The 13,412-nt window shown below is 42.0% G+C and overlaps 1 protein-coding gene across 1 annotated transcript; it reads left to right on the forward strand.

Moving 5' to 3' along the window:
* The first annotated feature begins 2,694 nt into the window (after nt 1-2,694).
* LOC112075830 (hepatoma-derived growth factor-related protein 3-like) lies at nt 2,695-13,411 on the forward strand. The gene is given in 8 exon segments (XM_024142766.2): nt 2,695-3,374; nt 4,258-4,334; nt 6,901; nt 8,958-9,039; nt 9,042-9,086; nt 9,640-9,815; nt 12,402-12,533; nt 13,178-13,411. Coding segments are annotated over 8 exon segments (624 nt in total). The 5' UTR covers nt 2,695-3,290; the 3' UTR covers nt 13,205-13,411.
* Nucleotide 13,412: the final 1 nt, after the last annotated feature.

Genomic DNA, 13,412 nt, shown 5'->3' on the forward strand with positions numbered 1-13,412 from the left:
AAAAACAACTTTATATCAGAATTGTGCCTGTTGTCATAGAGATAGAGGATTCGTCATTGATATAACTTGTTTTTATATTGCCATTGCCATTGAGGGCTTCGACCATTTTGAATTAGTCAATGGGTGGGGATTCTATGAGTTGGGCGCAATCACCAATGAAGAAGAAGAAAACTGAGTACTATAAAATGAAGACAGCCTCAATGATGCTGCCCATGCTGTCAGACGCTATAATGACACAGATACACATGAGTCCCATCTCTCAATTCAATTCAAGGGCTTTATTGGCAGGAAACATATGTTACGTTGCAAAGCAGTGAAGTAGATAATATACACAAGTGAAATAACAATAAAAATTAACAGTAAACATTACACTCACAGAAGTTCAAAAATAATATAGACATTACAAATGTCATATTATATATATATACAGTGTTGTAACGATGTACAAATGGTTAAAGTACAAAAGGGAAAATAAATAAGCATAACTATGGTTGTATTTACAATGGTGTTTGTTTCACTGGTTGACCTTTTCTTGAGGCAACAGGTCAGAAATCGTACTGCTGTGATGGCACACTGTGGTATTTCACCCAGTAGATATGGGAGTTTATCAAAATCGGGTTTGTTTCGAATTCTTTGTGGATCTGTGTAGTCTGAGAGAAATTATTGTCTCTAATATGGTCATCATTGGGCAGGAGGTTAGGAAGTGCAGCTCAGTTTCCTCTATCTCTATTGACTGTGTGCACACGTATCTGCCCTCTCATTGGCTAGAATGGTCCCACCAGATCTCGCCTCCTGCCTACCTGCCTTCCATATTTGAGGACATGTATTTCCATTGTTAGAGTGTTCAATCAACTATCTTGTCAAATAATAGACAATCTTTGACTGTGCTTAATCTGTCCGGGAACCGCGCCGTTATATTTGGGCTGTGTTCAGTACAAAAGTAGTGCAACGTTCATTAACGGAAACGTATCTGTTCTGTATGGCCAGTTAAAAAACTGGAGTGGTTGGGTTGTGGGTTCAAAATGCACCGCTGCCTTTTAAATTGGCATACGTCACTCATTGTTTCAAGCCCCACTCCGATACACCCACCAAACTGAGCAAATATACCTCAAAGTATGTTCAAGAAAGTTGACGAACGTTTTGGGGAAACGTGTCGTTCAGTACAAACCGTCACGCAACGTAGTAAATGTTGAATCGAACTGAAACGCTCCTGGGAAACTGCGCTGGCTGTCCATGAGGGTTGGTTCTCTGGCATTGCTTAGTTTTACCACCACTGCTGGTTGAAACATATTGCACGATTCACATTTTCCTCTTGAGTTTGAACATGAATTTATGTAACCTTGGATTGTAGTGAACATCTTTCGATGAGTGTGACTCCTCTCTTAATCTTTATATGGCTAGATGTACATGTGCCTTCCCCATTAAACACAACATATGTGGACATATGTTATAGTTCATTTTAAACTCTACATATAAACACTTTTCTTTATAGCACTTAAACCATTCAGAATAGGCCTAAATCCGAAGCACAATACATGCTTTAACCAAAAACCAACACTAATCGACAGGATAATTTTAATCTGGAATAAAAAAAACTAAAACAAGCCCCTGAATCAGATAAATGCAATCAATATCTGTTAAAAGAGGCTATACAGAAGTTGCTGGCTAAATGTGAACCTTCAATTTTGGCCTTGTCTACATGGTTCATTAACTCATAAAATCTGAATATTTATGCTAACAGTAGAGCCCCACAGTGGAGATGTCATAATACCCATAAAGCATAGCGGTCAAACAGGGAAATGGATCCAATTGTTTTTCCACCATTCATTTTTTCCATAGGGGATGTTAGAAACACTTAAAATAAGGGCTGCATTTCGTGTAGGCTTACCCTGGCGTGACGTTTTGAAAAACCATGTAAATCTTTATCGGACAAGGTGACTTTTATCAATATATTTTTTGGGCTCTATTTCCTCTCAGATTTGAACATGCTAATTAGCATCAAAGTAGACGTCATGCAAGATTACAAATCCCTGCAAACTCCTGCACGTCATCTCTAGCTGACACCTTTGCTAACAGGTATTGTGTCAATTTAAAACTTGCACAAAACAGTTCAAAGAATTGTCCATTTAAAGAAATGTAGCTAAATTATTCATTACTACACTTAGCTAACATTAGATAGTTAATCCAGAGATTCGTACCTTTACCTTGATTCGGCAGTCTTGTYCAGATTATCATTTACATTTACATTTACATTTAAGTCATTTAGCAGACGCTCTTATCCAGAGCGACTTACAAATCATGGCATTTGTAGTTCTTATGATAGCTAATTAGCATTTCATTTTTGGGGGTAAATACAGGCAAATATATTGATAAAAGTCACTTTGTCCTAGAGAGATTTACACAGCCCTTATTTTAAGTGTTTCTACATACCCCAAGGGAAAAATAAATGGTGGGAAAATTGTTGGAGCCATTTCCCTGTTTGACCGCTAGGTTTTATGGGTATTATGACTCATACTGTGGCACTCTATATACTGTAGTTTTTGCTCATGTACATGGGAAGGTGTGCCCCTTTCTATCCAATGAGATAATCTGGGCAGAATTTCTTTAAGTGGCCCCTTTTGGATCAATAGCTTCCCCAGAAGCAAAAGTTCCTTACAGACTCTTTAATCGCGGTGTTCTTTGCACAAGGTAGTATATTGCTGCATATACTTTGGCAGTATTAGAGTTAGTTTGACACCTATGGCACTGGCAGACCTATTTTCTGCCATAATTTATTTAGCATATTTAAGTAGCCTGCAGGCTACTCAAAATGTAGGCTGTAATTGAAAACAATACAGCATTTTAAATGGTGCCTCTTTGCAAGGACAGGCAAGAAATTAGTCATGTAGTCTAGGAATTACCCATATTTTCTGTCTCTATTTGAGGAGTAGCATAATTTGGGTGAGAGTCCATGTTCTCCATGCCGCTGTCCTTTTTAAATTAATACATCCACTATTGAGGAMGTTTTTAAAATTATTATTATTATTAACGCTCTCTAAGGACTACAGTGACAGCTTCTCGACGTTGGGATTTAGGTTTTGTACCTGTATTCTTGCGCTGATCTACACATTTTCGTGCATGAGGCACCGTTTCCAGGCCTTATTCTTTGCTTTAATTATTTATTTACGTGTAAACTGCAGTCTTGCTATCAAAACATTGATGGTCGATAATTCCCATCTCTGTTGAGGGCCGAACTAAAACACCTTAATTTATTTTCATCTCAAATTGGAGTAGGCTGGCACACAGTCATTATGGCTCGTCCACGGCCGCGGGAGTACAAGGCAGGAGATTTGGTTTTTGCGAAGATGAAGGGATACCCACACTGGCCAGCGAGGGTGAGTAGGTGATGCAGCCGAGCTGAAGAGCAGGGAGGCGGGGTTGCCTGAGACAATAMCGCCGATGCTTTGGGATATATGCGATGGGCTCTTGCCGCCACCTTCTTCACCATGCGTGTTTGTCTTTSGCAGCAAAGTGCTTAGTTCACAGTGTACCTTCCTTCATCACATATTCAGCTATTGCGGGTCGCTATTTTGATACGCTGCAAACCACAATAACCAGTCATTCTTATGTTTACCATTCTTTACATTTTCCCTGTGTTTCCCAGTCAGGAAATGAGGGCGCTATTGAATGGTGTGCTACTACGTCTATTTTGAATCCGTCTTTTCCTTACGTACTGTTTTTACTTTTCAACATTCCACAAATTCCCTTGAATGCAAGCGGTTGTAATTGTATAGGCCTATAGAGTAATTAGCTAGTGTAGCAGCGATTTGGTATAGCCTACTAGAGCTAGCCTTTATAGTCAGTCAGACTTGACCTGAGGTAACCGGGTGAGCGTGAGCCCTTTCCAACAACAATGTTACATTGTAAGCGTTCTGATTACACTGTTGGCCTCAAGTGTTCTAGCATCTGCAACATTGTTTCAAGATACTGACACTTTACACTCTTATTTCTGTTGTTTGGAATATGTAGCCAATATACAGCATGGAGAATATGATGCTACTGTTTACTGGAATATTAAAGTGTGTTAATTAACAATGCAGTTCACATACACTGTTGCAGTTTGTATTATGGGTTAATTTTTGAGATCCCATGAACAGATACATCTGACTTGCATGTTATAACAGTCTCTCTCTCTCTCTCTCTCTCTCTCTCTCTCTCTCTCTCTCTCTCTCTCATCTCTATGCACTCTACATCACTCTCTCTCTCTACCCCCATTAGATTGATGAACTTCCAGAGGGAGCTGTCAAGCCACCTGCTAATAAATATCCCATATTTTTCTTTGGCACGCATGAAACGTAAGCCAACACACTACTATTATGTACCAAATGGCACCCTATTCCCTGTATAGTGCACTACCTTTGACCAGAGCCCAATGGGGTAAGTAGTGCACTACAATGGGAATATTTGGGACACATGCACACCTTTTCTTTGCAACTTTTTTTGTTAAGCATATTACCAAAAGCATCTCCTGTGGCCTATGTTATTACACTGAGACCTATGGTAATACAGTGAGGCCTATGGTATTACACTGAGGCCTATGGTATTACACGGAGGCCTATGGTATTACACTGAGACCTATGTTATTACACTGAGGCCTATGTTATTACACGGAGGCCTATGATATTACACTGCGGCCTATGTTATTACACTGAGACCTATGGTAATACACTGAGGCCTATGGTATTACACTGAGGCCTATGGTATTACACTGAGGCCTATGTTATTACACTGAGGCCTATGTTATTACACTGAGGCCTATTTATTACACTGAGGCCTATGTTATTACACTGAGGCCTAGTTTATTACACTGAGGCCTATGTTAATACACTGAGGCCTATGTTATTACACTGAGACCTATGTTATTACACTGAGGCCTATGTTATTACACTGAGGCTATGATATTACACTGCGGCCTATGTTATTACACTGAGGCCTATTTGTATTACACTGGGTCTATGGTATTACACTGAGGCCTATGTTATTACACTGAGGCCTATGTTAATACACTGAGGTCTATGGTATTACACTGAGGCCTATGTTATTACACTGAGGCCTTGTTAATACACTGAGGCCTATGTTATTACACTGAGGCCTATGTAATCTACTGAGGCCTATGTTATTACACTGAGGCCTATGATATTCACATGAGCTATGTTATACACTGAGGCCTATGTTATTACACTGAGGCCTATGTTATTACACTGCGGCCTATGTTAATACACTGAGGCCTATGTTATTACACTGAGGCCTATGGTAATACACTGAAGTCGATGTTATTACACTGAGGCCTATGTTATTACACTGAGGCCTATGTATTACACTGAGACCTATGTTATTACACTGAGGCCTATGTTATTACACTGAGCCTATGATATTACACTGCGGCCAATGTTATTACACTGAGACCTATGGTAATACACTGAGGCCTATGGTATTACACTGAGGCCTATGGTATTACACTGGGCCTATGTTATTACACTGAGGCCTATGTTATTACACTGAGGCCTATGTTATTACACTGAGGCCTATGTTATTACACTGAGGCCTATGTTATTACACTGAGGCTATGTTAATACACTGAGGCCTATGTATTACACTGAGGTCTATGTATTACCTGAGACCTATGTTTTACACTGCGGCCTATGTTATTACACTGAGGTCTATGTTATTACACTGAGGTCTATTATTACACTGAGGTCTATGGTATTACACTGCGGCCTATGTTATTACACTGAGGTCTATTGGTATTACACTGCGGCCTATGTTATTACACTGAGGCCTATGTTATTACACTGCGGCCTATGTTATTACACTGGGTCTATGGTATTACACTGCGGCCTATGTTATTACACTGAGGCCTATGTTATTACACTGAGGTCTATGGTATTACACTGAGACCTATGTTATTACACTGAGACCTATGTTATTACACTGCGGCCTATGTTATTACACTGAGGTTATGGTATTACACTGCGGCCTATGTTATTACACTGAGGTCTATGGTATTACACTGAGGCCTATGGTAATACACTGAGGCCTATGTTATTACACTGAGGCCTATGATATTACACTGAGGCCTATGATATTACACTGCGGCCTATGTTATTACACTGAGGCCTATGTTATTACACTGAGGTCTATGGTATTACACTGAGGCCTATGTTAATACACTGAGGCCTATGTTAATACACTGAGGCCTATGGTAATATTACTGAGGCCTATGTTATTACACTGAGGCCTATGATATTACACTGAGGCCTATGTTAATACACTGAGGCCTATGTTATTACACTGAGGCCTATGGTAATACACTGAAGTCAATGTTATTACTACTGCGGCCTATGTTATACACTGAGGCTATGTTATTACACTGAGGCCTATGTTAAAACACTGAGGCCTATGTTAATACACTGAGGCCTATGGTAATACCTGAAGTCTATGTTATTACACTGAGGCCTATGTTATTACACTGAGGCCTATGATATTACACTGAGGCCTATGTAATACACTGAGGCCTATGATATTACACTGAGGCCTATGGTAATACACTGAGGCCTATGATATTACACTGAGGCCTATGTTATTACACTGAGGCCTATGGTAATTACACTGAGGCCTATGCTGTTATACTGTTATAGCATGTATTTATTTATTTATTTGTACTTTTCCCCTTTCTCTCCTCAATTTCATGGTATCCAATTGGTAGTTACGGTCTTGTCTCATCGCTGCAACTCCCGTACAGACTCGGAGAGGTCGAGAGCCGTGCGTCCTCCGAACACAACCCAACCATTGCCACTTAACCCGGAAGCCAGCCGCACCAATGTGTCGGAGAAAACACCGTGCACCTGGCTACCGTGTCAGCGTGCACTGTGCTCAGCCCGCCACAGGAGTCACTAGTGCGCGATGGGGGAAGGACATCCCTGCCGGCCAAACCCTCCCCTAACCCGGACAACGCTGGGCCAATTGTGCGCCGCCCCATGGGTCTCCCGTTCGCGGCCAGCTGCGACAGAGCCTGGACTCGAACTCAGAATCCCTAGTGGCACAGCTAGCACTGCGATTCAGTGCCTTAGAACACTGCACCACTCGGGAYCCCGTTATAACACTGTATTATAGTGATCAGCAGAGAATATAGGCCTATTATAAACTGGAAAGTTTGAGCCCTGAATGCTGATTGACAGCCATGGTATATCAGACCGTATACCACGGGTATGACAACATATTTATTTTTACTGCTCTAATTACATTGGTAACCAGTTTATAATAGCAATAAGGCACCTCAGGGGTTTGTGGTTTATGGCCAATATACCACGGCTAAGGGCTGTGCCCAGGCACTCCATGTTGTGTCGTACMGAAGAACAGCCCTTAGCCGTGGTATATTGGCCATATATTAKATTCCCTTGTGCCTCACTGCTTAAATATAACACTATCTTAACTTGGGTACTTTATAGCAAATATGTTTATTGTTCGCACACACACTCTAGTTATAAACATGAGCGCTCACTTCACAAAACAGTAGCACAACTTGAGTATATAAATTACATGACGGAGTATATGTAGTACATATACTGAGTGTACAAAACATTAAGAACACCTGCTCTTTCCATGACAMAGACTGACCAGGTGAAAGCTATGATCCCTTATTGATGTCACTTGTTAAATCCATTTCAATCAGTGTACATGAAGGGGAGGAGACAGGATAAAGAATGATTTTTAAGCCTTGAGACAATTGAGACATCAAATCAAATTTATTTTTATTATATAGGCGCCTTCTTCTTACATCAGCTGAATTCCTCAAAGTGCTGTACAGAAACCCAGCCTAAAACCCCAAACAGCAAGCAATGCAGGTGTAGAAGCACGGTGGCTAGGAAAAACTCCCTAGGAAGAAACCTAGAGAGGAACCAGGCTATGAGGGGTGGCCAGTCCTCTTCTGGCTGTGGGGCGGAGATTAAAACAGAACATGGCCAAGATGTTCAAATGTTCATAAATGACCAGCATGGTCAATAATAATAATCACAGTATGTGTCGAGGGTGCAGCAAGTCAGCACCTCAGGAGTAAATGTCAGTTGGCTTTTCATAGCCGATCATTAAGAGTATCTCTACCGCTCCTGCTGTCTCTAGAGAGTTGAAAACAGCAGGTCTGGGACAGGTAGCACGTCCGGTGAACAGGTCAGGGTTCCATAGCCGCAGGCAGAACAGTTGAAACTGGAGCAGCAGCACGGCCAGGTGGACTGGGGACAGCAAGGAGTCATCGTGCCAGGTAGTCCTGAGGCATGGTCCTAGGGCTCAGGTCCTCCGAGAGAGAGAAAGAAAGAGAGAATTAGAAGAGCATACTTAAATTCACACAGGACACCGGATAAGACAGGAGAAGTACTCCAGATATAACAAACTGACCCTAGCCCCCCGACACATAAACTACTGCAGCATAAATACTGGAGGCTGAGACAGGAGGGGTCAGGAGACACTGTGGCCCCATCCGATGATACCCCGAACACGGCCAAACAGGAAGGATATAACCCCACCCACTTTGCCAAAGCACAGCTCCCACAACCACTAGAGGGATATCTTCAACCACCAACTATACCATCCTGAGACAAGGCCGAGTATAGCCCACAAAGATCTCCGCCACGGCAACAACAGTTTCCGCGTATGTATCAACAATGGTCCACCAGCCAAAGGACATCCAGCAACTTGACACAACTGTGGGAAACATTGGAGTCAACATGGAGCAGTCCCTGTGGAACGCTTTCAACACCTTGTAGAGTACATGCCTCGATGATTGAGGCTGCTCTGAGGGGAGAAGGTGTTCTTAATGTTTTGTAACACTCAGTGTAAGTTTCATTTTTGTGATGACAGATGAATGTTAGTGGTTTGGTTCTGGTCATGTTGGTATTACTGCTCACCATCTCTGTCCCACACAGGGCCTTCTGGGCCCCAGGGATCTCCTACCATACAAGGAGTACAAGGACAAGTTTGGCAAGTCCAACAAGAGGAAAGGTTTCAACGAGGTCTGTGGGAGATCGAGAACAACGCAGGGGTCAAATTCACGGCTATCAGGTCCGTCGTGCTCCTCAGTCCATTTTTGTGGATTGGCCGGCACATACAGAAGATACAAAAGTAATCAAGATATGTGGACAGTGCATTCTGAATAGCAGTTATAACTTATAAGCCAAACTCATAACTAATAACTTCTAAGCCATCAGCAACAAGGACACCACACACACACCACACACAACACGACACAACAAGCACACACACACACACACACACACACACACACACACACACACACACACACACACACAAGAGTTGTTTCTTAGTTGCTGATGTCTCATAACTGCTTGTCATAGTCCAGTGTCTACATATTATGGGCTGCTGCTTGACCTTGTTGCAGTCCTCTCCTGGAGAATTCCTTATAGAAGAGACTTCCTTTTTATTTGTTTTGCTCTCAATATTTTCTCAGTTGATCTCAATATCACATCAGTGAATAGTGTCTGCTCACTGTACTGTTCTGTAGATTCTTCTCATGTCACTATGAAGCCAAAGGTATATTTGCCACTCTGTGTGGACAATAAAGTTGTACTCTATTCTACTCTATCCTACGTTCTCAGGCCATCCAGCAGCAGAGCTTTTCCAAGACGGCGGGAGAAGGAGGAGACGTGGCAGACGGGAGCAGTGAAGGAGAGGAGAGAGATTCCATAGAGGAGGTGGAAGATGACAAAGGCAAACTGAAGGAAGACAGGGCCGGGTCCAAACGGAAAAAGACCGCCTCCTCTAAGGTACAGGTTATCACAAACTAGTTATCAGACTCAAACCTGTTATTACACTCTATCACACTGTAAACCTGTAGAACTCAACCATAGTCCTGGAGACCCACAGGGTGTGCAGATGTTTGTTCCAACCCAGCATTAACGCAGCTGGTTCAAAGACTTGATAGATGATTAGTTTGGTCAGTTGTGTTAGTGCTGGGCTATATAAAAGCCTGCCCAGCCTGTGGGAACCCAGGAACAGGGTTGAAGAACACTGGCTTAACATAAGTGGCACGATGGTCTTGTGTTTTTTGATTTTTTTGTATGAGATGGTTGCCAACAGGGTCATTTCAGGGGCATCTCTAAAGTGCATCTAAAAACTTTCAAGAGGCTTCCTCTCCTTGCCTCCTCTCCTTCATCTGCACTGACCGGACAAGGTGAAAGCAATATGACGGATGCCTTCCAACCAGGTATCTGTCTTCACCTGTTTAGCAATGTCAGCTAAATGAAGCAAACGATAAGATGAGAGGAAGCCACGTGAGACTATTGAGCTCTATCTCTAGTCTCTCCGGAGCTGTAGCTAACCTATAGGTTAAAGGTGAGAGGTCAGAGTGCAGGTGCGTATGTTCAGGTGAGCAATGGGAGGGGGGGGGGGCGCTATCATGAGCCTACTGATACAATACATTCCAAGTCGTCAGCATATCTTGAAAAATAATGCTTATGAAGTGAACTAGGAGGGTTGAGAAACGCTGATAGTTCCATTTGAATGGTATTTCCTTCATCAGGACAACACAAAGCCTATGGGCCCATACAGAGGCAGGGTGGTTGTAGGTAATGTTACTGTGGTYTCCATTGAGGCCTGGGTTYAAAAAGTCACCCACAGCCCCCTCCACCCCATCCTCGCTTAGCAACCACTGTTGCCTAGCAACTGGGTTCTATTACGCACATCTATTCGATGGAATGTAGCATTCCAGAAGACCGACCTCAGCCTCTCAAATTGGAATAGTCTAACTCGTGCTTGCATTACACAGATTAACATTTTCTTGCTTTTGTCCTTCAAAGTGCTGGCTATGCTTTTACTGTTTTGTTTAAACGCACATATCATTTGACCTGTGTTCTTTATATGTGTAGTGTGGTGTAGTGAAAGTTGAACAGATCAGCATCACACACAGAGTTGAACTGAGCTATGCAGAGCAGATGTTATGTTAATACATTATGATACTCTAACAGGATGTTAATACATTATGATACTCTAACAGGGATGTTAATACATTATGATACTCTAACAGGCGGTTAATAATTATGATGACTCTACGGGATGTTATGTTTATATCATTAGGTGATCTCTCTAAGTCACAGCGGATTTGGTTTAAATGCTACTTTATAGATACTCTCACAGGAATGTTTAATTACATTTATGGATACTAACTTACACAGGGAGATGTTATGTTTATAACATTATGAGTACGTCTAGACAGGGATGTTTAATATTACATTTATGATTAAGCTCTAACAGGAATGTTTTTAATACATTTCATTGATCACTTCTAAAAAGAGATTGTTTAATCTTATAGATCATCTCTAATAAAGTGAGCAGATCGTGATTGAGACGCACTTGGACTGGGGATTGTTTTGAACATCGTTAGCATGCTCGACCCTTTTTCAGATACCTGTACAGAACATTTTGGGGCAGAAATTATTTAAAAATTGTCCAGTTCAAAGAAATAATGTATGTCATGACTCCGGCGAAGGTCGGCTCCTCTCCTTTGTTCGGTTGCGGCGCTCGGGGGCGCGCGGTCTGACAGTCACCGGTCCTTTCTAGCCATCGCCGCTCCACCTTTCTTTTCCATTGGTTTTGTCTTGTTTTTCCGCACACCTGTTTTACATCCCTCATCACTCTACGTGTATATTATCCTCTGTTCCCCCATGTCTGTGTGTGTATTGTTTCGTGATACGTTGTGTCATGTGTCACGCTTCATGCTGGTTTTTCGCCGGGTCTTGTTTGGAACCCATGGTATTGTATGCTGTACATTATTTGTGTGACGAGTGCGCTATTCGCTTTTGCCTTTGGCGGGAGTGTCGTTACGCATTTGCGTCCGACTGTTTTCCTTCTGCCTGTTCAGTGTGCCTGTTCACTCACCTCTGCTCTCCTGCACCTGACTTCAGTTCACCAGTTGCGCACACTGTTGKCAATGGATGCATTCATTAAACTTCATTAAGTACTTACTTTATTGTTCAATGAGACTCTATGTTTCCCACATATTGCAAGACAGCAAATCATATCTGTGAAATGTTATGAAATACTTATTGATACAGTATCATGGACTCTAGCTATCCACTAGCAAAGCACGTCCATTTAGTGTTGCGTGAGTGCTGTTCTGACAAATAAGCACCTTATCACTACCTGCACACAACAACTCCCTGGTTTCAACGTCCTCAGGAAGTAGTGGTCCTCAATAGGTTCAGAACTGGCCACGGCCCATGCCTCGCCAACCTCCAGCGATGGGGCATAAAAGCAAGCCCCTTATGGCCTGTGGGGTGGAGAAAATAATGCACCACATTTTTTTGCATTCACTGAATAAATAAATAGTGCTGATCTGTGTGTGTTGTCCCCAGAAGTCGTCCAAGCTGTCRAGGATCTCGTCTGGAGAGGAGGATCTGGAGGACGGGAAAGAGGAGGATCAGAAGAGRGGATCGGAGGGGGGAGACCCCGATAACGGCATCATCCAGAACACTGCCGACAGCAAGGTGAGCCGCCCGGGGAGGTGTCAGGGTTGGGGACAATTTTAATTAAAGTCAGTTAAATCAGGAAAGGATTTGAATTTAAAATATATATATATATTTTTTTTAATAAATAGGTTCTCCTTTTCAGTTTATAAAAAAAATTATATATATATAAAATATAAAAAAATTACAACAATTAAGTCAGAATTTCAGTCTACTTCTTGAATTGACTGTCTTCAATTTGAATTGACCCCAACCATGGTGGATGTAGCCTGATCCCAGATCTGTTTGTATGCTTGGCGTGACATTGACCCTAGTTGACAAGACATTGCTGACKCATTTCAGTCACAGGTATGTTTATTCCTTCCTTAGTACCGCAAAGTGATAGTGTTGCAWGATCAACACTTGATTACTAATTTWTTTGATTTAGCAAAGATTAAAATGGAGGTGAAAATGTTGCAGATATTGTTAATTCAATGCATGAATACTGACACCAGGGGGCATGGTAGCAAAATTATTGTTCTGATTCTCTTGTATCATTCAAACAGCATTATTATATCACTTCATTGTGTCCTGTGTCACTGTCAGATACGTATGTTTCTGAGGTGTATTCTAATTGTTTAATAGGATATTTTTCAATTTGAATATTTGTATTCCTTCTGTTCCAGAACCAGTTGCTGAGAGAAGAACATTAGGTGCTGTGGACACCTGCAGAGGGAAGGGAAGGTATTCATTGTTGCTGTCACGTGATATTGGAATGGTCAAACTCCCATAATCACCACCTCTAGCACTAACTGTAATGGGCGATTCACGTCTATCTCTATAGAAAATAACACACACTACTACAGTATATCACTAAATCTGTACATCTCTGCTTCAGCCAATAGGCGCCCAGGCTGACTG

The sequence above is a fragment of the Salvelinus sp. IW2-2015 genome, unplaced genomic scaffold, assembly GCF_002910315.2.
Source record: "Salvelinus sp. IW2-2015 unplaced genomic scaffold, ASM291031v2 Un_scaffold3426, whole genome shotgun sequence".
NCBI classification, from domain to species: domain Eukaryota; kingdom Metazoa; phylum Chordata; class Actinopteri; order Salmoniformes; family Salmonidae; genus Salvelinus; species Salvelinus sp. IW2-2015.